This window comes from Mustela erminea, chromosome 8, assembly GCF_009829155.1.
Source record: "Mustela erminea isolate mMusErm1 chromosome 8, mMusErm1.Pri, whole genome shotgun sequence".
Classification (NCBI taxonomy): Eukaryota; Metazoa; Chordata; class Mammalia; order Carnivora; family Mustelidae; genus Mustela; species Mustela erminea.
In genome coordinates, this window is record NC_045621.1 from 34,361,354 (window position 1) to 34,386,859 (window position 25,506).

The 25,506-nt window shown below is 34.4% G+C and overlaps 1 protein-coding gene across 5 annotated transcripts in view; it reads left to right on the plus strand.

Annotated features, from left to right (window-relative positions):
• The window catches only part of NYAP2 (neuronal tyrosine-phosphorylated phosphoinositide-3-kinase adaptor 2), a 313,460-nt gene that overhangs the window by 236,603 nt on the left and 51,351 nt on the right, over positions 1-25,506 (plus strand). For 4 of the 5 annotated variants that reach the window (XM_032354996.1, XM_032354997.1, XM_032354998.1 and 1 more), the window contains one exon: positions 16,457-18,503. The exons of the other annotated variant lie outside the window; for it this stretch is intronic. In XM_032354996.1, coding sequence (XP_032210887.1) covers positions 16,457-16,684 — 228 coding nt within the window. In that variant the 3' untranslated portion in view covers positions 16,685-18,503. Of the gene's footprint in view, positions 1-16,456; positions 18,504-25,506 lie in introns of those variants that run through there. 5 annotated transcript variants of the gene reach the window in all.

Below are 25,506 nucleotides of genomic sequence, written 5' to 3' on the forward strand. Positions count from 1 at the left end.
GAATGAATTTGGCTAAAAGGAAATGGCCAACCTCTTCTGTGGAAATGCAATAAGGATGATTTTGTTGACTTGAGGAGCTAGTGTTAGCCATGAGTTAGCATAAAAGGCCTCAAGCTTTAAGTCAGTGTGGCTTGGACCTGGAATCACAAAACAAAAGATTTATTTAAATGGTGCAGGTAGGAAGACACAGCCTGCAGCTGCCCAGGAGGTGTTGAAACTAAGTGCTTGCTCCCTTTGATAGAACCAGCAGTACAGAGAATATTTTTCTACAATTAAAATTTTCATTACCAGTAAAATGAAAAATGGCGACTGGCTCTTGGCTTCAGTGTTGAATAATGGAGGGGACCAGGAGGAACTGAAAGAGACAAGCCTACAGAAAGACAGCAGAGAAAACTCACCTTCACCCATTTTGCCATGTTTCTCTGATTTCTCAGAAAAAAACAGTGCTCTTACTCTCCCCACTCTCCCCTACTCTGTGTTTCTCTCTCTCTCTCTCTTTTAACATGAAATCTATTGTTTCCTTTTTTTGTAGGGTTCAAAAAATGTAAAATATTATGCAGTTTATATAAAATACAGCTGTGAGCCTGATGCTGCCCTGCCTTTCAGTGTGGGCGCTCTGGTTCTTTCTAACCTGAGGCCAAAACACATGAGGAGACTGGCCCAAGGCTAGCAAACAGCAAAGCTAGGTTCAGAATTATTTGTGACCGCAAGCGTGTTTTTCCTTTCTAAGAAAGTTAAGCTCATCTTGAGCAATGTGTTCTGGTGGAGAGAAATATACATTTTGTGTTCTTACCCAGCTCCATTCAAAGTTGTAAGAATTAAAAATGATTGTTAGCTATTCCCATGATTATTATTAAGGTCTTTCCTTGAGGATTAGCATATTTGGCTTGCCTATGAACCTGCCTCCCTTTTGCTAGATAAAACAAATATTTACTGAGATGTGATTCTCCCTAATTTATCTGTGGTCAAGTTTGTACGCACTATTAAAAGCCAATATTTTGTAATGAAATTAAATTAATGCTAATGTAAGCGATTAAGAGACTATACCTAGAGAAAAACATCAATACACTTCTTGTAATTGAATTTTATCTTGTAATACTGTTTTCTCCTTAAGGGAATGTTTCTTTAAGGCATTCTACTTATAAACTTCTTGCTCATTTAAAAACATAAATTAATTCTGAAACCTGCTTGGAGGGTTTTTTTTTTCCTTTATTACAAACAATTAGCTTAATCAATTAACAGTTGAAATTATATCTGTAGTCATTATTAGGTTTAATTGCTGAGAAATATGTTGTGTCTTTTTAATTGGAGAAAATGTATCACAATTTTTCTATGGCCTTTTTTCTTTCCAAGAGCAAAGAGTTTTGTAAGTATAAAATAGTAAAAAGCCAAATCAAGAATAATATATATTTTTAGCTAATATTTTACATATTTTATATTATTTTAAATATACAATATTTACATATTATGATTGACATTAATTGTGTATTATCTAACATTATAACCCTGTTACTAATTATTATTATATTATATTGTATTGCATTATATGTTTTTTAAGAATATACATGGTCCTCCCTATGGACATAGAAATAATATTTTTTATATGTAACCTAAATCAACTTTTCTCTGAAAAACCTCATCTTGGATTTTGATATATGAATGTCATATATCACATCATGTATCATTTATGTTTAGATTAGGTGTTCTTCAGTACTTTCTACATATTTTAAAACAGCAACACTTTAAGGCAATTTCAGACATTTGAGAATTAAACAACAAATCAATTCTTTCTCATATAATATTATCATTATTTTTCAGTCATTGAGTTTTTCTGTATCCTTGCACAGGAGAATCCAGTATTACATATACAGATATGCTGTGTATACATGTGTAAAGATGCAGACACCATGTCACTTACATCTAGATGGATGGTGCGTTTTTTTGGATAGATAAGTTTCCACTGTATGTTTGACAAGTCTTTCACCAGAACACATGTGCTAAATTACATACAATTGCCAATTTGCATTTTGTATTTCTTCATGAGAGATACAAAGTTAACACCCAATTTTGACAAGTCACTTGTTGTATTTAGTTGTGACCCATTTACAGTGTTTAAAACCTTCACTTTTCTTGATGGTGAATTTTTATTCTCTAAACTTCTGCTACAGCAAGGAATTTGTGAAATGATGGTTTCATGCAATTAGCATCTTCTTTCTTGGTAGTATGAAAAACATCCCTGGCCTTTTTCCTTTATGCAGACTTTTACTTGAGCTTTTTCTCCTACTGCAACTCATTGAATCAGCTAACATTTGTCCAGCTCAGTCAGGAGACACCATATCTCACCATGTTTGTGAATATACTTGGAGAAGCATAAGTATGTGTGAAGGATGACTACATTGCTTGCCGCCATGGAAGTGAGGAAAATGATGTTTATTGAAATAAATTTCAGTTGTGGTTGATGAGGTAACAAGAAAAATATCTTCAGACAGAAGGACTTCAGTGGTGTAGTATCCAGAGCACAGAATGTATGCTTGGTACACAATTATATGGAAGTACTACCAGTGAGTGAGTGAGTACTACCGTTTGGAAGTGAGATGTGATAGAGCTATTTTTCTTCGGCAAGAGAGAAATCGTCATTCTTCTTGTTATTGAAATTGCTTATTCAGCACTGGGACACATCTCCTGTCAGGACGCCCCATCCATTAAACATATTAGTAATTGTGTCTTTAAGAAGGAAGTCAAAAGCGAGGTAAAATGAAGAGCAGAGAAAAAAATACCTTTTCAGTCAAGCCCCGAGATGTTCAAGACAATCAAGTGAAAATATTACAAACCTTTCTGAGTGTATTCTTGTGAGTTAGAGGCAAGGAACCTGCCCTATAAATAGAGGGTCTGACCCAGGGAGGGAGATTGTAGTGTTCTGCTCTATTATTAATTTCCTTTCACACCCAGTGTGGAATCTGTCTCCATCAGCTGCTAAGTAGTCTTTAACCTCTTCTGAACTTGATTTTCTCATCCAGAAAATGGTGATCACAGGGTTATTGTATGGCCAGAGTGAAATGAAGCAGGTGAGTGTTCACATGACGGGAACTGGTTATTGTGCTCATGATTTTAGTAACGATGATGGGAAGGTGCTGGTGATGACAGTAATGGCAAATGTAACAAATAATGAAGTCACAGTTTCACCTCTCCACTAAAATTTTGATAGTTTATAAATCCTCTAATCTTTTCATCTTTCAGCAACAAGCTTTACCACCTTTATGTAACCCAGTGCACTTTTCAATGTCATTAACTATATGAAGTGAAAGTACCGTAATAACTGTGTGTGTGTGTGTGTGTGTGTGTGTGTGTGTGTGTCTGTGTATGTGCATGGTGTCCAGTTTGGGCCACATTAATCATAATTAGCTGTAAGATAATATAGTGTAATGATAAGGGCATAAACTTTAACATTTGGTGTATTTAAGTTTTGAATTCCAATTCCAGTTCTGCCTTCTATTGGGAATATGATGTCGTAGATACTAGTTAACCTCTCCAAGCCTCAATTTATAATTTAAAAAATAGCAATAGAACATGCTTATAGAATTATTTAGCTTTAACGGAATTAATACATGCTAAGTGCTCACAGAGTGCCTGGAACATGATTTATACACAATCAGTCACAGTTGTTTCTTATCACATTACTGGTGTTATGATTGTTCCTTAGACTGTGACAGTCCTTCACTGCAAAGTCACTCGATCAAAGGTGAATATAACTTCCTCACTTATTTTAGAACCTTTTAAAAATCATTCAAGAATGTTTTGGTATTCCTTGAGATCAATCAATAATCTCAATATGAGATTTTATTAGCTGTAGACCATCATTTTCTCTTCAGTGATATTACTGACACTTAAATTTCTTCAGGAAAACCTTTAGAATTATATTTTTTGGACAACATGATAACCAGGAGATCTCTGGAAATTTTTGATAATTTAATCATAGATGTGAGATATATACATATATACACATATATATACAAATACATATATACACTAAGTATGGTATATACTTTTATATACACATGCTTACATATGCTCATGAATATATATGAAATGTGTAAGTATATATTATGTGTGTATGTGTATTTGCTTATGATAGACTTCTAAACAGTCTTCAAAACAGATTTTTATTTTCTTTTAATGAAATATATAATGATTCTTTTAAACATAATTGTTAAATATTTTCCTAAGTGAAACACTAAGAACGACTGTTACAATAAATTGCAAACTGGAAGACAACATTTGTCCATAATATGCATCATTTGAAGCTGGAAAATGAAACAGCATTTTTTTTATGCAAACGATGGAAGAGAGGTGTATCTGAGTACATATATAGATTAATGCTTCGAGAAGATAATGGTTACGCCAGGGCAATTTCAAGATGGGAAGCAAAATTTTTCACTTAGACATCATTTTCGTTAAAGGAGAACTGATACACATGATTCAAATGATTCCACACCAGCTAACCCCTCATAAAATGAGATTATAGTACAGAATTACTTCTAGAATTTGAAATGTGACTCAACCATGATGATTAACAAACAGTGCTTGAAAGCTGTTGAAATATGTGAAATAAATAAAAGTAGATTCTTACCTCGTGGAGAATTAAGAAGTAAAATCTGTCCTTTCAGTGTTTTACCTTCTGTCTCATTTTTCATATTAAATATATTTTCCCTTCCTAAGCAACATATTTTCAGTGATGAGGAAAAGTACAAACAAATAAAGTAAAAGATGATTTAAACAGTTTGCAAGCCATAAACATTGAAAAATATAAATATGTTTATCAATTATTAAAAAGGCAGGGACTTTAAGGAATAGAAAATGGAGGCATTTAAAAAAATTGATTTGACTATGTGAAAATTAGGAACATCTGTCTTGAATAACATAAATGTCTATAAAGTGCCAAACATTGGAAATTATTGTGATAAATAAAATATAAATACCCCCAATTTATTTAAAAAGTATAAATTAGTAGGTAAAACTACCACCTCATTAGGGGGAAAAAAAAGAATAAACTCATACTAAATCAACTGTTCTGTTATTAAACATTTTAGAAACATTCAAGCCCATTCAACTCACTATTAATACAAGTAAATATAAAAATCAGAGGGTTCTTCTAGACATATCAGAGGTTTTTTTAAGATTTTATTTATTTTATTTATTTATTAGACAGAGATCACAAGTAGGCAGAGAGGCAGGCAGATCGAGAGAGGACGAAGCAGGCCCCCCATTGAGCAGATAGCCCAATGTGGGGCTCGATCCCAGGACCCTGGGATCATGACCTGAGCTGAAGACAAAGGCTTTAACCCACTGTGCTTCCCAGGTGCCCCTCATTTATAGGATTTTTGTTTGTTTGCTTGCTTGTGTCTGCTGGTAACACAACCAGTGCTAACACAATATGAATCCCACACTGCTTATGGGAACAGACAATAGTTTAACTTTTCTGGAAGATAAATAAGGTTTCATCAAAAGTCTACATCAAAAGCCTTAAAATGCTCGATTCTTGACTTGTGTTACTGTGTGAGTGGATTTCTGAAGGAAAAAGACAAAGTATTGAGATATTACAGTATTTAAAAAATGAAACCCAACCAAATGTGAGCAATTATACAATGGCAAAGTAGAAGGTATTCATAATGAATAATCTGTTTTTATTATCATGTCTTAGAAAAAGTGTTTAAGACTGTAACTATAACAATAAAGAAAATGCAAGGATATAAAATTTTATATGGCATAATCATAAGTTAAAAAATAATTTGTATATATAGGTACATACACAATGATTACATATATACATAAGTTGTAATTATGTATATATGATTTATATATAAAGAAATACACTGCACTTTTTGTGTGGTGGTTTCACTGTTGATTTTTTGCCTATTATATTATTATAATCCATATTTTGTAAAATAGACAAATTATTTTTATAATCAGAAAAAAGTGAAAACATCTGCTCAGACTAGTCTCTGAAATTGCATTTCAAAGAAACTTCAACTATTAAGACATTGTGGGATTTCGTTGAGGATACTGACTTGGGGTTCTAGGGTCAGAAACAATAATATAAAAAGGATTTCTGTTTTCAAGGATTTCAGAATCTATACAAAACTCATAATCAATACAACATTCATGGCATGGTGTGAGAGAAGGAAGGAAGGAAGGAAGGAAGGAAGGAAGGAAGGAAAAGAAGGCTATGCCAGCAATAAGCAAGCATGGCTGCCAGAATTCAGAGAGAACTTCAGAATAGATTCTTGCAGCATTTAGCTGGACTTTAAAAGCATAAGTGGAATTTCCCCTGAAAGACAAGACTTCAAGGAGGAGGAGCATTCCAGAATAGGAAAATAGCTTGCCTTAAAGAATGGAAGCAAGTAATGTGCCTATGGTGGGTGATTATGATAACCTGATATGACAGGAGTATGAAGTAAACAGTGGGGTAAAATAATTAGCCAGAAAAGACCGTGTTGAAGTTCACTGTGATGGATCTGGAGCATAAACTCTTTTCTGCAAGAAATGGGGAGCCATTGAATACCATGGTTTTATGAGGGCTTCACAACAAGCACTTGGGCAGAGTGTGGCTGGTGGATTACAAGTGGAACATTAGAGGCCATCTCAGCAGTCCAGGAACCGAACCAAGAACATGACACTGCAAATATAAAGGTAGATGACAGATTTGAGAAATATTTGTGAAGAATTAAATGCTTTTTTTTTTGGACCATTTGAATTCAGTTGCCTGAGACGCACTTTACCCAGAACCTAGAGTCAGAATCTCAGGGGATGGTGACTAAGAATGTGCATTTTAATAAGCTCCCAAGGGATATTAAGTGCGTGTCGAGTTTTAGGGATCGTGGGTGTATCACTTAACTTGAACCAAAGGCACAAGGATTCTGAGACCCCGCAATTCAAAGGATGTAAATCCTTGAGACCCCAAAGATTCAAAGACCTCAGAGTCTGAGAGAGATGCTCTCACCTTTAGAATATCCAGGGTGTGGCTCACATGGAATACAGGGCTGAATTTGAGGTCCGATGCCTCCTAAGGTTCAAAAATTGTAGGAAGTATTTTTTTTGACCTTGTACATTCAGGATATTGCTGAATTCAACTGAACCAATGTGGAATAAAATCATTAAGTCAAAAATTTCCAAAGCTCCTTTCCTAAAAGCACTCAGAGAACATCACCCTTCTGGTCATCTGCTTATTCATTCATCCATCATATGAGCATTTATTACATATGTCCATCGTACTGATGGTAAAGAGCATGAGGATTAACAACAGAGCTCCTGTCTTCAAAGAACTCACAGTCTACTGGGGATAGAGGAGCTTGTAGATACATAAATTTTAAAGATTTATTTATTTATTTGAGAGAGAGAGAGAGAGAAAGTGGGGGAGGAGGGGCAGCGAGAGGGAGAGAAACAGACTCCCTGCTGCGCATGGAGCCCAGCGCAGGCTAGATCCCATGAGCCTGAGATCATGACCTAAACTGAAATCAGAAGTTGGACATTTAACTGACTGCGCCACCCTGGTGCGCCAGGAGCTTATATTTTTGTGTCCACACTGTAATAGATGCTAAGTTATTACCTGCATTCCTCCCAACAAACTTGAGGTCTTATTATTTTCATTTCCCATATACAAAAAATAAGGTCTCGGGAAGGTACAGTGACTTGTCCCACGTCTCACAACAAATAAGTGGTAAAACCATGTCATGTTATCCATTTCATCTGTCTTAAACTGTCTCTTAAGAAAATAGGAAATCAAACACACACAAAAATAGAGCTGTTATTATTTGAAAAAGAGGCAGAGTATATGAGAGGAGATTAGGATCAGTTACGCTTGTCACTGTGCAGCACAGTAGTTAAAATCAACTTCTGTTCTTGGATATGACCTGTGATTTGGTCTTGATTAAAGGACATCACTATAAAACTGAAGAGTTGGTTGTTGTCCTCATTTTGCAGGCAGAGAAAATGAGCAATCCACAATAACTCAAAGCTCTATTTTATCTTTAAAGCCAAGCAACTATAGGGCTTATTAACTTACAATTTTCAAATCTTTTTGATTACTGAATTTTACATAATTGCTCGTGTAGGCAAAGCACTAATATGTAAAAACAAATAGCTTCTATGGCTTGAAATACCAACATGTGATGTTTTTCATATGCCTAGTAGCTGATCAGAGATTATAAATGAAGAGGGATTTTTAAATCTAGGAAAAGAAGATGGGGTTAATATATTCGCATAATATTGCATTCAAAAGCAGCTCTGAAATCAAGATGTCACTCTCATTTATCAATATGTTCATATTTTAAAGTGGAATTTAGTTCCAGTACATGCCTCAGGTGTTAACTTGTCTAATAATTCTTTCATAAAGCATAGGTTCTGAGTCAACATTTTTGATGAATGAGAGAGGAGTACAAGAGAATCATTTAAAAATCACCCAATCACTAAATCAGAATTAAAGATGGGGAAAAAAATATATAGGCAAAAAACTATCAAAAAAGCTCAAGGTATACCAAAGATGCTACTGTTTCAAATAATATAATTTAAATATAATGTGAAAAATATTTAATTTCCATAATATCTCAGGCAAGAAAACAAAGTAGCTAACTTGGGCAATACCGCCAAAGTGAGATTGAAAGCCTTGGGATCAAATCCAGGCCTATGAAATTGAAAAGTGTCCACTGTTTTGGTATTGCATACTTATATTATGTTTTGTATTGCATATTTAGATTCTCCATTTTTTGATATGGCACACATATTACATCTTTTTTTAGGAACTGCACACTTTTTTCCTTTGGTATTGTGCACTTATTTTACCTATTTTTTTGGTACTGCATACTTTGTTTTTTGCTTGTTTTTTGGTATTGCATGCTTGTATTTTCTGTTCAAATGGCTTCACTTTGGCTTTCATAAAAGAAAGCAAAAAAATCAGTTATTGAAGAATCATCTTCCTGACCTTAAATTTACACTTTTCAAAGGTGAATGAATGGTGCTTATGAGTAATTATAAGGCCATGTAGATTGACTGTACTATGGTGTTAGGTCACCTCTGTATGATTTCAAAATGTCAACTATTTTATAATAGATACATGGAACAAAACTTTTTAATTCAAAGAAAAAGACAGGGTTACCTAAGTGGCTCAGTCTGTTAAGGGTCCAGCTCTTGATTTTGACTCAGGTCCTGATCTTAGGGTCTTGGGATCAATCTCCACCTCAGATTTCATGCTCAGTGGGGAGTCTGCTTGTCCCTCTCCCTCTACTCCTCCCTTCAATCATGCTCATTCTCAATCTTTCTCTCAAATAAATAAGTAAATAAATAATCTTAAAAAAAAGACAGAAAAAGACATTTATCTGGCAAATGAAAATAATAAGACCTTAAGTTTGTTGGGAGGAATGCAGGTAATAACTTGGCATCTATTACAAAGTGGACACAATATTTTTCTGTGTAAGAATCAAATAACATGGATTCGATCACTAGTTATTTGATAAGTAATAAAGCAACTTTATTAAGGAATTTTCTAACAAGTGAAGGTAATTAGAATCCTTTCATCTCTATGTTATGTCACTTTCAGAAGGTTTATTGAGAACCTATGTTGTGTCTATATTATGTAAAGCCAAATACTTCTTCCCAAAATATATTTGGAGAAGACATAAGCAAATATAATTCACTAGAATTATTTTTTTAAGGTTCTCAAAACAACTTTTATATTGAAGTCAAATCCCTACAATAACACATCATAGACAAGCAAATGACTGCTTCAACGCTATTAAAACAAGGAGCTGACCTTACATTAAATCTCTTACACCAGAATTTACACCAGATAATCCATTTTATTTAATTCCAACATTCTTTTTATTCCTTCTAATGATGAAATTGTAAAATGTGCAGTTGACGTAATCAAATAATTCCTCTAAACTAATTGTCAGAGCTGATTTCAAATCTAATGGTCCAAACTTGATATGAAAAATATGTGAGTATGTATGAATCAAAGCTCTTGGCTTGTCTTTAGCCCTTTTTATAGCAAAAATATTAATATTATTCTTTTTGGTCTTCTATTAAACAGTCCTAAAATATACATAATTCAAGGGTTAATTGGCCATTTACATAGCCGACTAGCAAACTTTTTCCATATGGGGGTAGACAGTAAATATTTTAGGCTTTATGGGATGTGTGATTTCTGTCCCAGCTATGAAATTCTACAACATGAAAGCAGTCATAGACAATACATCCACAAATAGCCATGTCTGTGTGATACTTAAACTTTGTATACACTGACATTTGAATTTCATACAGTTTTCATGTATCACAAAATAGTCTTTTTTTTTTCCAGCTACTTAAAAATGTCAAACAAAAATTGTTGCTTGTGGGCTATACAAAAACAGGCAGTAGGTTGTATTTGGGAAGTGGGTTGTTATTTTGCCAACTCCTGTCCTTATGTATGTTTTGTTACTAAAGTATCAATCTCTTTGCCCACTACATGGGAGAAGAAAAACAGTTTCAATGTTAGTTTCACTAACACCTCTGGATGACCTCGTGACACCTGAGGTTGGGGACTCTACAGATAAATGCAGGGAACTCACTATCTCTCATAATTCCTGAAGAATTAGCTTTCCTTTCTCGAATCTCACCAGCCAGCTTTCATGCTTACTCTTCATTGTTTCCCTACTCATCCTATGAAGGCTCTCCTGGAGAAATTTTTTACAGGGTAAAGAGAAAATTCAAGGAAATTTGGTGACTCTGGAAATGATTTCTCATAGTGTGGGTTATAGGGCGGAGAAATTGGCACAGAGAGAGCAGCATGGAATTGATTTTGCCCCCACCACAGGACCATCTGAAAATTAGTATTGGGGCCCAGTCTATTGTTTAAGAAATTAAATTTTATTCACAAGAGCTAAATTTAATTCTGAGGCCAACAAGGCACTTGCTCAACATTGCTTCATCCCTTAAGTCTTTGGTAAATTATTATTATTTTTTTACATGCTAACTCATGAGGCACAAAAATCAAATGGATAGAGATATGACTGCTTGTATCAATTTTATTCTGGTATTTTTTTTAGTGTTGAAATGCTAGTGTTGAAGTGCTTATTTTAGGATATTTTTATCTCTTTATGGTTTACTTATTTTGGCAATTAAATATTTTAAAAAATTATATGGAGATATATTACTGAACAGTATTATCATTCTTTTGTTCTTTGGATAAAATATACTCAGTATCAGGAAGTACTTAGTTTATTTCCTAGAGAAAGTAATGATTGAAGTACCTTAAACTCTCTTTGACATTTATGTTATTCTTCATGTATTAAAGAATTAGTAATTAAGATCATTAGCAGTGTCTCGGGCTTCACAGTTTCCCAGTCCATTTGCGAAATTTATTTAGTTCACTGCCTTCTATAACCATGCGAAGTAAGACATAGGTAGCAATACCCATCATGTATACAGAGTATATATAATACACATAAAATATATATGAAGTAATATACATATATATATACTATGTGTATATGAATTATGTACCAATATATATACAACGTATAGAGGAAGTGCATATGAGTTCAAAGACATACATGACTTTTCAATGTCATGTAATAATGAAGATCCCAACCAAGTCCTTGAACTCTTTCTATTGTACCATGTTACTTCCATCTAAAGAGTGAAAGATAAGTTACAATTAGCATTTGGAAAGAATGTGGTCTCTTTTGGTGATTTTTTAAAATATATTTTTTGAACTTCAGAATAGTTTTAACTTTACAGAAAGGTTGCAAAGAATGCACAACCTGTATACCTTGTATACCCCACACCAAGTTTCCCCTTTTGTTCGTATCTTACATTGTTGTGGTGCGTTTGTCACAACCAGTAAGTCAATATTGAGACAGTATTTTTAAAGCCCATTCGTTATTTGGATTTTCTTAGTTTTTAATCCATCAGTCAGTTTCAGGATCCCTTCCAGGATACCACATTCGTCCATTTCAGTTATCATGTCTCATTTACTTCACTAGATGGTGATAGTTTCTCAGCCTTTCCTTATTTTGGATGATCTCAGCAGTTTTGAGGATTTCTGGACTGGTGTTTTGTAGAATATTCCTCAGTTTGGGTTTGTCTGGTGTTTTTCTCATGGTTAGTTTGAGATTATGGGTTTGGGGGAGAGGGAACACAGAGGCAGTGTGCCTTTCTCATCATATATTATTCAGGATCCTTAGAATCGACATCACTTATCACCGTCGATCACGTGGTGTGGTGTCTGTAGTGTTTGCCTGTCTATCCACTGTTAAGTTACTCTCCTCCCCCGACTCCCTTTCCATACTGTATGTACTCTCTGGAAAGAAGTCATTGTGTGTAGCCTGCACGTAAAGAATGGGGTTTTATGTTTTACCTCCTTGAGGAAGAGCTTCACTTGATTTTATCAACATCAACTTTTAGCTAAGAATATTACCTCTGCTGAATCATGTTAATATGAAAATCTTGTCCAACAGATGTAACTGTATTCATATCAGTTGAGCAATTGTCTTACAATTATCTCCCAATGCATGCTTATAATAAATCAAATTCCAGAATTCTTTTAACTCCAGGGTGAGGTGAAATGGAATTTTATAGCTAAATTTCAAAAAGCTTTGAAGAATTTGGTGATAAAACAAAACAAAACAAAAACACTGCAAAGTCATGAAATATTTTATGGATAGTGTTCTTAACACGCTTCATATAATTGCTTAATGTCCTATTTGTTATGTACAAACTAATAAATTAAAGCACATCCTACTGTCAGAGTGAAATGTGATTTTTAAACTTGGTTTAGGGAGAGAGATTCTGCCATATAAATGGCCATAGTGGATAATGTTGGAGATTAATTCTAGGAATTAAAAAGAGCATGCGCCATCCAGAAAGAAATATTGAAAACTACAGGCTATATAAAAGTAAACACAGGAAGTAGATTTGTCTTCCCCAAAATGAATCACATTCAAAATGCATTTATCTCATCTTAGTATAGTAATAAATTTCTTGGGTATCTCAAATGAGAAAAGAATGTTCCATAACAGTTTAATGTGAGATGATTCTATAGCACTCTTCAACAGATTTATTAAAATATTGAAATTTTAAAAATCTTGAATTGGCTATTTTCTAATAACCTGTATTTAAATTATCTTGGAATGTCTAGCTGTCATTCATGTATTGACCAATGTTTTCTCACAGAATTTGTATTGACCACCAAAAGAAAATAGTTTAATATTATAGCATTTTTGTAAAAAGGGGTTGATTTTCTTCTACTAATATTTTAAACCATTATATCAATCAAGTGGACATTTAACTACTTTAAAATAAAAATGTAAAGAATATGGAATCATACTTTATAACTTTTTATTCTTAAACTTTTATTTTTTAGATTTTCTTAAAGAATGGATTATTCTTAAATTGATACACTTATATAGTGCAAACTTCTAATTGAAGGGAAATACACATTTACAGTAATGCAGTTATACATATCTGAAATGTAATGACTACGATGAAATATATTGGAGATATTGTTGTTAGAGCAACCTAGGAGAAGTATTATTTTACAATGACATGTATTGATTCTCACTCTTAAATATTGAAGAAAACTAAGTAACAAATGATTTTAGGTTTGTGTGGAAAAGCAAATACAATGCAAATATCAAAGTGATGCTGTAAATATCTGAAAGAAGCCTGGAGGTTTTACAGTTTTGTTGGAATGTGTAAACTCCAGCAAGATTTTACTAAGAAGAAAATGATCTGGTGAGCTTTCTAAGAGTTAACAAGAGCTGTTCAATGATGGTGGCTTCTATTCATTCAAAAAACTTTTATCAAGAGCTTAATGACTCTGTTCTGCATGTTGGGGCTGCTGATGGATAAAATTTGGGACCTTCCCTCTGGGAATTCTATGTCATAAATCCATTTTAAGAGTTTATAGTTACTTAATAAATTTTGCTTGTATTTCCACCAAAATAGACTTACTGTATTTTTATTGCATGGATTATCAAGTTATAAAATACTAGAAATCCTTTGAAAAACTTCTGAGCCACTTTGGCAATGTTTTGTTGGGACAAAAGCCTATCAGTTGGAAGAATTTAACAAATATCTAAATACCATTTAAAAAGCAAACACCCATGGCCATAAAACAAAGCTCATTTTGTTTTGTTTTGTTTTGTTTTTCAAGGAACTTCACATCAAGTTAGACACATACAAGATATTAATCTAAGAGTGCCATCTTCTGGACTCCCCAAGTCCAAGCCACTGATTTGGGTTTATTTGATACACACTATTTATTCTCTCAAAAAGCCATAAATATATTAGCATTTCTTGAGTAGCATCTGGAAATGGTAGTAACTATGACAATAATTATTATTATTATTTCTAGATAATGATCAGGAGATGTAGTAGAAAGAATATTCACTTTGGAATTGAACAGATCTGGGTTTGATAGAGGTCTCTATTATAAGCCGTGACCTTGATCTAGTTTCTGCTTTCACACTTGTACTGTATAGATAAATCTAAGCTTTCAAGGTGGCTAGGAGGACTTAATATATCATATACAGAGCTTTTTGCACATGTGTGACAGAAAGCAGGTATGGAAATCTCCTAGGTATTTGTCAGTATTATAATAATAATGGTTGGGCAGTGGTTCAGTGTTTTGAAAAATGACTTCATTATCCAATTTAATCCTTATACCACCTTCTAAAATTGAGATATTACCAATTCAGTTATTCACATAAAGAAACCACGAAGTGCAGTGACTGGGAGAAATCTGACACATCCAGGCTTTGAATTCTTGTCTTCTAGCTCTAGATCCTGCCCACTCCATAATGGATTAGGAATCATGAGAATTTCAGTCTTGCCTTGCTCATGCCAGAAACTTACCTGCCTGGCTTTAGGCAACATATGTAATTTCTTGAAGTTTTAGCTTCTTCATCTGTATATTGAGGGTGTTGGACTTATTTATCTTCTCAATCCTTTCTACTTCTACATATACATATACACTGAAAGTCAGTATGGAGTAGTTGTTAAAAGCATAACATTAGAGATGAATTCTTGGGATCCAATCCCAACTTTGCCCTTTGCTGGCTCTGTAAGCTTAAACGAGCTGCTAAATCTCTCTAAATCTCATTTTACTCATCATTATGGGTTAATAAATAGTTCTTATTTCAGAACGTCATCATTGTGAGGAATGAATGAATTAAACTATGCAAATGTATTAGAATGGGATCTGGTATAGAGTAAATGTTACATAAGTATTTGCTCTGATTTTTAAAAATTTTTTAAAAGATTTTATTTATTTGCCAGAAAGAAAGATAGCGAGAGAGGGACTACAAGCAGAAGGAGTGGGAGAGGGAGAAGCAGGCTTCCTGCCGAGCAGGGAGCCTGATGCGGGGCTGGATCCCAGGACCCTGGGATCACGACCAAAGCTGGAGGCAGACGTTTAATGATTGAGCCACCCAGGCGCCCCTTTGCTCTGATTTTTATACTAAAATTGTAACATCTTATTCAGTGACTCTGAGCTATTTTAATCCTTAAAGTCAAAGAGTAGATTTGCTTAGACAATTAAGGAGAAGCTTCCTCAGGCTGGGTTTGTGGCCCAATCATATTGCTGTCCTTGTGTGACAAACTGAACTCAGTTGCTCTAAAGAATGGTTATTAGGGGACATGACCACATATACCTGGGACCAGCATTGATCTGCCCAGAGATATATGTATGAGTGTCAATGTATTATCAGTTCTGAATCATCTTCTGGTACATAATTGACCTGAAGAATCTGTTTCTCTAACGTGCTAGAACTTATTGGGCTCTGGGTTCGTATGATGGCCAAGGAGTCTAACTTGGACATTTGCTAAAGCATCAAAAAATATAGAAAAATTTCTTTGCAAAAAATTATTTAAACATTTAAATTCCAAACATTAGATGTATTTTGGTAGAAGTCATTTTGGTAGAAGAATTATGAAATGTCTAAGTTCCATGTGTTTTCTATTAACAAATGAAAGTTTTATTTCAAGAAGAAAAACGGTCTTTAAATTTTTCAAACATACCACATTCATCTTAGCTATCACTGAAAAGCAGTTCCGATAACTAAACTTAGACACATTGGGACCTATGAGACAATGGAGTTGGCATAAAAGCAGTAGATAGATACTAGGCAAATTGCTTAAAAAAAAGAAAGGGTTACGTCCATATTGTGAGCTCCTAAAACATATTGGAAAAATATTCTTGCCCAAATAATTGTTTGATTATGTCACAAAGTTTACTTAAGTATTAAATTTATTTATAGTTCCCACACTTTAATTTTGCTTTGTAAGAATTACAAATACATAGAAACAGCTGACATTTCTTGAAATGACTACTAGCACAGTGCAAAAAAAAAAAAAAAAAAGAGAGAGAGAGAGATTGCTTTCATACCGTTTTTTGCTTCTGTATTCACTCTTTCTTTTTTGCTAGGTGGCATGCATGCAGTGGTTTCATGGAGACCATACAATGCTTGAGATGATTGAGAAAAAGCGTTGCTTGTGCAAGGAAATAAAAGCTAGACAGAAAACGGAAAAGGGGCTTTGCAAACAGGATAGCATGCCTATCCTGCCCAGCTGGAAGAAGAACGCTGGGGCAAAGAAGTGCAGCCCCCCACCCTATTCTAAGCAGCAAACGGTGTTCTGGGATACTGCCATATGACTGCATACAGGATGGCGGGAGCTCCACATCATTTTACATGAAGAGGGAGGTCGACTCAGTCATGCGATAAGTAGCTGTTACGTATCTTCTCTGTCGGAATGGAATGCCAGTGCTTCCCTGGAAAGCCCATGGGAAGCTGTGCCTACTCAAGGCAAATTCTCGATAAAATGTATATTAATTGTATCCTTGCAATTAAGACACTTATTTATCCCGGATTATTTTGAATCCAAAAGATATTAAGATGTAAATATTTTACTAGTTTATGGGTGACTCCTGAAATAATACACATTATACGTATATAAATTACAGAAATATCAAGAGTTTTACTATATGATATAATTTCGGTATTAACTGGTTTGTTATCTCTTTTATATGTAATCCCTTGATGCCTTTATTATTAATTTTTGCATTTAAGATGTTATTTTTTTTTCTGTCCACATTTGGCTTCTGTATAAGAACTCACAGCTATAAATCATGTTCAATCACATAATATATGATCTGGTGCTAGTAATGTAGAAGTCAAGTATCATATTCGTTAAGAACATCTGTTGTTTTCTAAGGTTTTAAGGATTTGATGGGAAATGGATGCAAATGTGATGCATAATTTGGATGTCCACGTTATATCAACACAAATATTTTTGCTACATTGGCTTTATAAGAATTTCTCTTCAATATTGTCTTGTTTATACCAAGCAATGGTTAGTCAGGCTCCAAAGAGAGTTGTTAGGATATATTTGGATATCTCAGAAGAAAAAAATTCCTTCAGAAATGACTTTCAGGACACCTGTCTTTGCATCATGGATCTAATTGGAGGAGACCAGGGTTCACTGTGACAATGGAAGTAACAAGGAATCGAAAGCTTAAATAGCACGACTGCTTTCAAGAAAGTGGGACCAGTGGCTTTATTGCCACTGCCATCACTATTTTTAAGTAACTTTTCACATGTATGTTTGTTTCCCCTAGAAAATGAGAAATAAACATTCTGACAGATGCGTTTACATATTTTAGTACACTAAGCAAAATTTAGGTCCATTAATGAATTAACATTTCTTAAGTTTTTCAAACTAGTTATCACCACATTTTTGGGTCGTAATCTTCTGTGCATGACCATCACATCCATTCTTACTGATTCTGACACCATGACCAAAGAATTATGACCACTTGTTTATTTTATTTTTGTTTCAAGGAAGAAACAGGAAATGCAGGGGATAGGGGATGGATGGGTGGCTTCGATTTTACGTGGTGGTAAAGTTTAAGTTAAACAAATTCCTATATATCTTTTAAGAATACATTGCTAGTTGCATATAAATATTGCCACAGATGGATAAAAAGGAAACTATCTCATATATTTTGTATATTTAAATTACTATTTATGCTTCCTAAAATTGACAGTATGTGATTCTTCTTTAATAATCGATTTAGTATTATATTTCTGAGAGAAAAGGTATGTGTTCGAAGTTATTGTCATAGTGGTTTTTCTTGTAAGGGTTTTGACAGCAATAGTATAGTGCTGCTCAATAAAACCAAATATAAAGGAGTGAGGGGATTTTTGTAATCTATATTGCTAAAAACCTAGTGATACTTTATCAGTAATAGTTCCTTTCAAGCCTTTGAAATGTTATAAAATAATTTTTTAATCTTTTATAATCAATGTATATTTTGATGTCCAATCAGAATTCTGAAAGATTAAGGAAAAAGGGTAAGTGGGAGCATGTGTCTCTGTTGTTTTTGCGTGAATGAGGACTCAGCAGGAGAACTGTATACATAAAACACTTACTGAGATTTTAGGCTTTGCTTGTATAACTAAGGTGGTTAAAAAAAAAAAAAAGAAGCAGAAGAAGAAGCAGGATCACAAATATAGGAAATCATGTAGAGATCTTAAGTCGCTTAAATAAATCCTACTGTCACGTTTCACCAGTTAGAGATTATGTTTCAAACCCAACAATCAATGGAGTACCAATCTAAGAGTTTTGAAAATGTTTTAAGATAAAATCAGAATGGAAATAAAATGTGCTTAGGACCCAGGATGTTAGCCTGATTTAACTTCTTATGACCACATACACTCGATCCAGTAGATTGGGTGTAAGACATCAATTCTAGCATCTTTATGATGATCTGGGTATGTATATGTATGTTCAGGCTCAGTATGTTAATGATTGGATAATTCCTTTGAAATTTATATGTAGGTAACATATCCAAGTGTGTTTTTCAGACGCCAATCTTTTCCCGTATCTCTCTGAATGAGGCAGAAGATATTTTTTAATGCTGGCCACTTGTCAAGAAGGAAACAGAGGTACTGAAATGATTTGTGTTGGATTCAGTCATTCCCATTTGTTCTGCCAAACCCATGTTGCTGCCAGGTTTCATGCACTCTTTTTTTTTCAAGCAAGTTATTTTCTGAGAAGGCAGCTTGTTTGAAACTCTGACCTTAGGCAACCGTTTCTGTTTAATTTCTTCAAATTTTCCTTCCAATGGGAAGTCATTGAAAGATCTGGAAAAGCAGCCTCAGTGATGTTTGACTCAAGAGTTTATTGGGTGCCTAACCCACTGTCCGTTTCGGCTTCGCCAACGTGGCGAGAACCATTCTATAATTCATTTTCTTTTTGTGCCATGTTTCTTTATATGGAGAGGAGGTCATTAGGATAGGAAGAAAAATCAGCTTATTCTCTGGTGGCAGTCAATCAGGACACGTCAGATGATAAAACATTCTGTTGACAGCCAGAACACTCTGGAAAGATAAAGCTCATAGTTTTTAGAGCAGTACCAAAGAACAAATGGTATTGTGGTGTGGTTATCAGGTGGGAAGAGCCCATACGTATGAGAAATGGTCTTTTCCCCACAGCTTTTATAGAAACAGAATTTTATCGGCTGTCAACAAGACACTTTTCTATGGGGAAAACTTCTTAGCACATAAGAGACAAATTTCTTTGGAATCAATGGGTGGGAGATCCTGCATTTCTGTTCAGTGCCAGAAGCCAGCATCTTCTGAGCTGTTACGGTAGGTCTTCATTTGAACACTGATGTCCCTTTCCCCGTATTCATCCCGTGGGACCAAGTTTGGAGTGAGTGATCGATTTGTGTAAGCGAAGGTTAGTGACACCCATACAAAATATTTGGGAAAATGAAGCAAAACAAAACCTTAAGAGGTCCACACTTGTTGTTTTAAAGAATATACACATTCCACTATCCAGAAATTGTCTGGATACCATGAGATACAACTTCCCTAAGTGACACTGGGACTTCAGAAATGGGGGTTCCAATTCGTTTTCTCGAATGCTTCTAGAGGCTCGAGAAACATTTTTCTTACTACACTCTAGCTTGGGCCTTGTTCTCACATATAATTTGATTTGACTCTTTGAGCAAGTTTAAGAATCAAGTCAATAAAACTAGAAAACCCTTTCAGATTAGTGTTTTAACTAACTAAATAAGACATCAAAACAATGCACATTAACAATGCAATTTTAATCACTTATATGTTAAGGTGAGTCACTTCCCCAAAATAGAAAAGGGCTTGTAAGCTAATTATGCTACCTATGAAATTAAAAAAAAAAAAATTTCTGTGATTTAAGCAGTAGGTAATCTGAGACGAGAGAGAGTTTACCCTTGCAAAGGAATAGAAGTGCAATAGAATAACAAATCCCACTTCATTGTGCCCCAAATTTAAATAGAACTGAAGAAAAAGTGGTACCTATAATATTTGAGATGAACTCACTACATCTTCCTTCAATGGGAAAATAGCTAATTATAGAATGTGGACAATTTATTATTAACAGTTCATTGTTGAGAAACTTATCTAATAGTTGTTTTTAAAAATTCTGTGAAGCATTGGAATTAAATATTCTAAAAGATATGGTCCCTGCCTTCAAGGAGCTTAATTATGCAATCATTAAAATTTCAAAACAAAGCCAATTATTTCTAAGAAGTTATACAATATCACGTGTTTGACATCTCTTATGTGTTTTTATATATGGTATTCTCTCTTTTTTTCCAGATGAAGTGTACAGTCAAAATAAAATAAAACATATTAAAGTTAATGTCTAAGTATAAAATATGTTCATGTATAAGACTCTCTATGTACACGTAAGATATGTACTGCTGTCTATGTAACTCAGTAAAAGGATAACACGTTTGCCATGTTGGACTTGAACATTGTGGCTTGTTGTTTGGATTGATTTAAAACCCTTTGATATTTGGGTTAATTACATTGTAGCAAAATGTGTGTAACCTGAAAAAAATAATGTCTGATTACAATTCCCTTTAAATACTATAGTTTTGAATTTAAGGGGAAACACCTTTACAGAAATAGTGTTGGATTTGTCTCAATCAAATATAGATGAAGATCTTTTTGAGGTGTTCAGTTGTTCCCAAATATGACTGGGTTGCCCACCCTAAATGCATCTACATTCACACGTGTGTACATCCACATACAGTATACATACTGTATATAATATATATGAAAATGTTTAGTATGCACTTTTGTTTGGAACTCCTTGAGTTAACATTTATAGTGTAGCAATTGGTGTAAAGTGCACTGTGATTATAAAAAAAAAAACAAAGCACAGTAAAGTCACAGGTCTTGTTATCTTGCACTAAAAATGTGTTTACGTATTTAGCAATTGTATGTTTACTTTCTTGCTCTTTTCAAGAAATTAAAACAAATAGCTATTGAAGAAATGATATAAAATCATATGTTTTTTAGTGGATAATGGCACTACATTTTTAAAAGACAGGGTTTTTAAAAGAAACCATTTAACATCCATTCCAACATAACATGTTTACCGTATCTAAGAATCTGAATGTCATATTACATTTTTCACAACTCATTAAAAATGTCAGGTATGTGCCTGGAAAATTGTGCAAATAGCATTAGCTAACAGATTTCTCTATTCACGTGTTGTTAGCCATTTCTATATACCTAATAATATAAACACTGATGTTTTAATTTCTCTTAATTTTTGTACTTGATTTTTTTAGGTAACATGTAATTATAAATGTACTTTGATACTACTGAAGTAACCAGATGTTGTTTGAAAACAATTTGTTTTCTTTAGTGAATTGGCAATATTTTACAATCTGCTTATTTATTTGTGCTTATTTATTTGTGCTCCCGTGTAATTATAATAAAAGCAATAGTTTAAATTAGCCAACTTTTGCATCGCTGTATTTATTCACTGAGAAACAAGATAAGTAAGAACTTTTCAAAGAAAAGTACACTTATGTTTCCACTTCAGAAGCCATTTCTGACATGACGTGTTTTGTAACAGATCATCATGAGTGAACGGTGAGGACCTGGATGCTTCAGTTTCATTAGGTGACCCTCAGGTGTCTTCAGTCATAACTTGGTTTCCGCCTCAAACAGCTGAGCCACTAAATAAGAGGGAATGTGACACTTTTCTTTCTTCAATAGACACCTAATTCCAATTAAATGACTCAGCAGGAATCTCAAGCCTTCTGGAGGCATTAAAGGAAAGCAAAAAAAATCCAGCCATCTTAGACCTGTGTATGCAGACGACATGCTTATTGGGTGGGTATTTGCCATGTTTATTTATTCAGTCACAGCTCTAGAATTGATCTGGTTTAAATAGGGAGCAAGTCGGTGTGGTTAACATTACTGGGGTACCCATAACTAAAACATTGTCGGGCATTTAAAATATATAAAATGAATTTCTAGATCTCAGCAAGCTCACACACACACACACAAAAATGCATGTGTAATAGTATAGTCTCTGGTCATAGTTTCTAATGGCTACTTCATCTACCATGTCCAATTTCAATGTAATTTATTATAATTTTATAATTCCTCAAGTTCTTTTTGTGGGCATTTCTTGAAAGAAATTCAATCTATTCCCCCAGTTTAGCCCCTTCCTCCAGCCACTCTGTATTCCATGGGCACTCTACTTCTGGACTGAACAAGAAATAATTAATCATATTCCACATCATCAGTGTTTCATACTTTCATCCATTTCAGCTCACGGTAAGAAGGACCCCCCCAATCAATAACATCTCTTCTATTCTCCTAATGCCCAGTAAGACTCGCTTTTTTTCCAGCTTTGTGATCTCAGAGTCTAATTATGTTAACCCTAAGATGCAAATGACTGATAAAACAATGTCCATCTTCCTATGGCCATTTGCGATTGAGAGGATTCTTATTAACATGTACAAGTGAGTATCTATTAATAGAATGTGACAAACTAGGAGATTGAGAGAAGAGAAGTTTGTGGAAAAATCTGTATAATATCACCACCTAAAATCATGTCTTTAGAGTTGTGCTTCCCAAACTTTGCTGCAGAGAAGAGCCCTGCTGACAATTTCTAAAAACTCCTGTCCACAAAGCTTCCTGGGGTTAGTCACAAGCCTTGTGAGATTTTGCAAGTGCTCAAGTGACTCCAAGTGGCCAAAATTGAGAATCAGAACAGTACTTCTCAAACTTTAATGAACATGTCTATCACCTGCAAATCTTGGTAACAACATACAAATTCTGATTCATCAGAGTCTGAGATTTGGGATCTCTAGAATATCCCAGGAAATGCTGATGCTGCCTGTCCATAGACCATCTACTGAGCAAAAAATATCTCCTAGGTGACTCCCTTTTCTGTCTATTTTCAGGGAGCCTTTAGTACCATTCTCTTGAGCACCAATACTCAGATTATACTTCACAGACGGACAACAGAGAATTATCTTGAAACTGGTTAGAAATTAAAAACCTTAAACTCCATCCTAGATGAATCTTTGGAGATGAGACACATGAATCTTTTGGGCTGGGGCTCATAGATCTGGTTCAGCAAGCCATGTGGGTGATTCTTACACTCAGAAAAGTTGGAGAAGCGATGTCCCGGATCGTTGCCTGGTGTGGTTTTCAACCATGGGAGCACATTATTTTCCCCTCAGGATATTTTATTTAATACTGATGCCTGAGCCCCACTCCTAGAGATTTTGATTTTAACAGCCTGGGTTTCAGGACTGGACAGCTTTTCCTTTTCTTCCTTCACAACCTCCTCCTCCTCTTCCTTTTTATCCTTTCTGCTTTCTTCCTCACAACCTCTCAGATGATTAGAATCTGAAGTTGGTAGCAAGAAAGCTATATTAGAGACACACATTGGAAATTGTGTCATGTTCACCAGAAACAATATTTTCTCCTCAGGACCAAATGCAGAAATGATTGTTTCATATCTTTACCTATTTATGGATGGATACCTTATGACAAACTGGGCTACTGTGGGAAAAAGTTTCAGCTTTGGTTAAATCAATTCTTTGTGATGAGGGTGCCCATCTATCATCTGAAGTGGTCAGTAATCTATGAGGACAGGGTTGTATTATTTTTATTATTTATTCATTTATTAACTTTTTTTTTTTTTTGAGAGAGAGAGAGAGAGTACATGGGGAATGGAGAAAGGGACGGAGAAGGAGAGAGAGAGAGGATCATGACCTGAGCCAAAATCAAGAGTTGGACCCTTAGTGACTGAGACACACAGCTGCCTCAAGATTATGCTAGAGAAGCTCAGGGCTATTACTGTGTGTCTTTATAATTAGAGTGCTGACTCTGTACAGTGTTGCTTTGCCCTGGGAGCCCATAATTAAATGAAAAATTATTCTAGACATTGCTTAGAAATCAGTATCTGGGTGCTACTCAGAATCTTCATTGTTGCTAATAGTACGAGGCATCTATCAGATATCCCTCAGGTTGGAACTGATGTCTGCCACTCAAACACCCATTCCCATCCCCAGAACATACAAACACACTATACTGTGTTTGAATCTTCATTAAAATGCCATTTGTTTATAATATTTATTTTTTTTTTGAGTTTGTTTTTTAATACTCTATGGTAAGTTTCAGAAAGGGGAGCTAGGTTTGCTTGTTGCAAATCTTTTATTGCCCAAGGTGCTTGGTCCATTGCTCTGCACATGAAAATATTAAATAGTATTGGCTGAGTTAATTTAGATATTTATTCAGCATTCATTGAGGTCCTCTTGTATACCTACTACTCTGTAGACAGTAGCAGGGCAAAGACTATGCCTTCTATCTATCCCTTTTCCTTCCTCTCTTCCAGCACCATAAAGTAAGAATTAATGAGATCTTGTGACATTTTGTAATTCATAGACCAAGATTACTGTAAATATGTATATTATTTATATAGTTATAATTTGTATCTATCCATCTACATGTTTATTTACACTCCCTTTTGTTGCAAAAGAAATTAAAACTTTTTATTAATACATAAAATATAGCAAGATAGCATGTGTTAGCAATGTGTGAGAACTATAAGAAGAAAAAAAAGATTAGGACATGAAATTAAAGTAGTCATGAATGATTTTAGGTCACAAAATGCATACAGTGATGCCCTATGTCATTACTAACTTTAACTTTATGATTTATCATAATAGGAGTATCACCAATAATGATACTAATAATGTCTGATCTTTGATTTACTCCATGCCAGATACTGAACTGTTTTACTTAATTCTTAACTCTATGTTTACCTTCATTTTCTACTAAAGTAATTGAAATTTATGAAAGTTGTGTAAACTTATACAGATAGTAGTTACAGGTCTTGGAAACTCAAGCCAGGTTTCTCTGATTTCAAAACAAATGTAACACAGTCTCCTATTTAAATTACTCTTTTGATATTTAAATTACATTTTGATATTTACCATATACAGAGGTTCGAAGACATTCTGACACTGAGCAAACACTATGCTGGATCATGTACCATGAAAGGAATTAATCCATTTAATTTAGATTCACATTCTTAACACCAAAGAGGCAGTATGTTCCCTACAACAGAACAAACGACATAGTTACAGCCCAGTGGAGGAGATTTTAG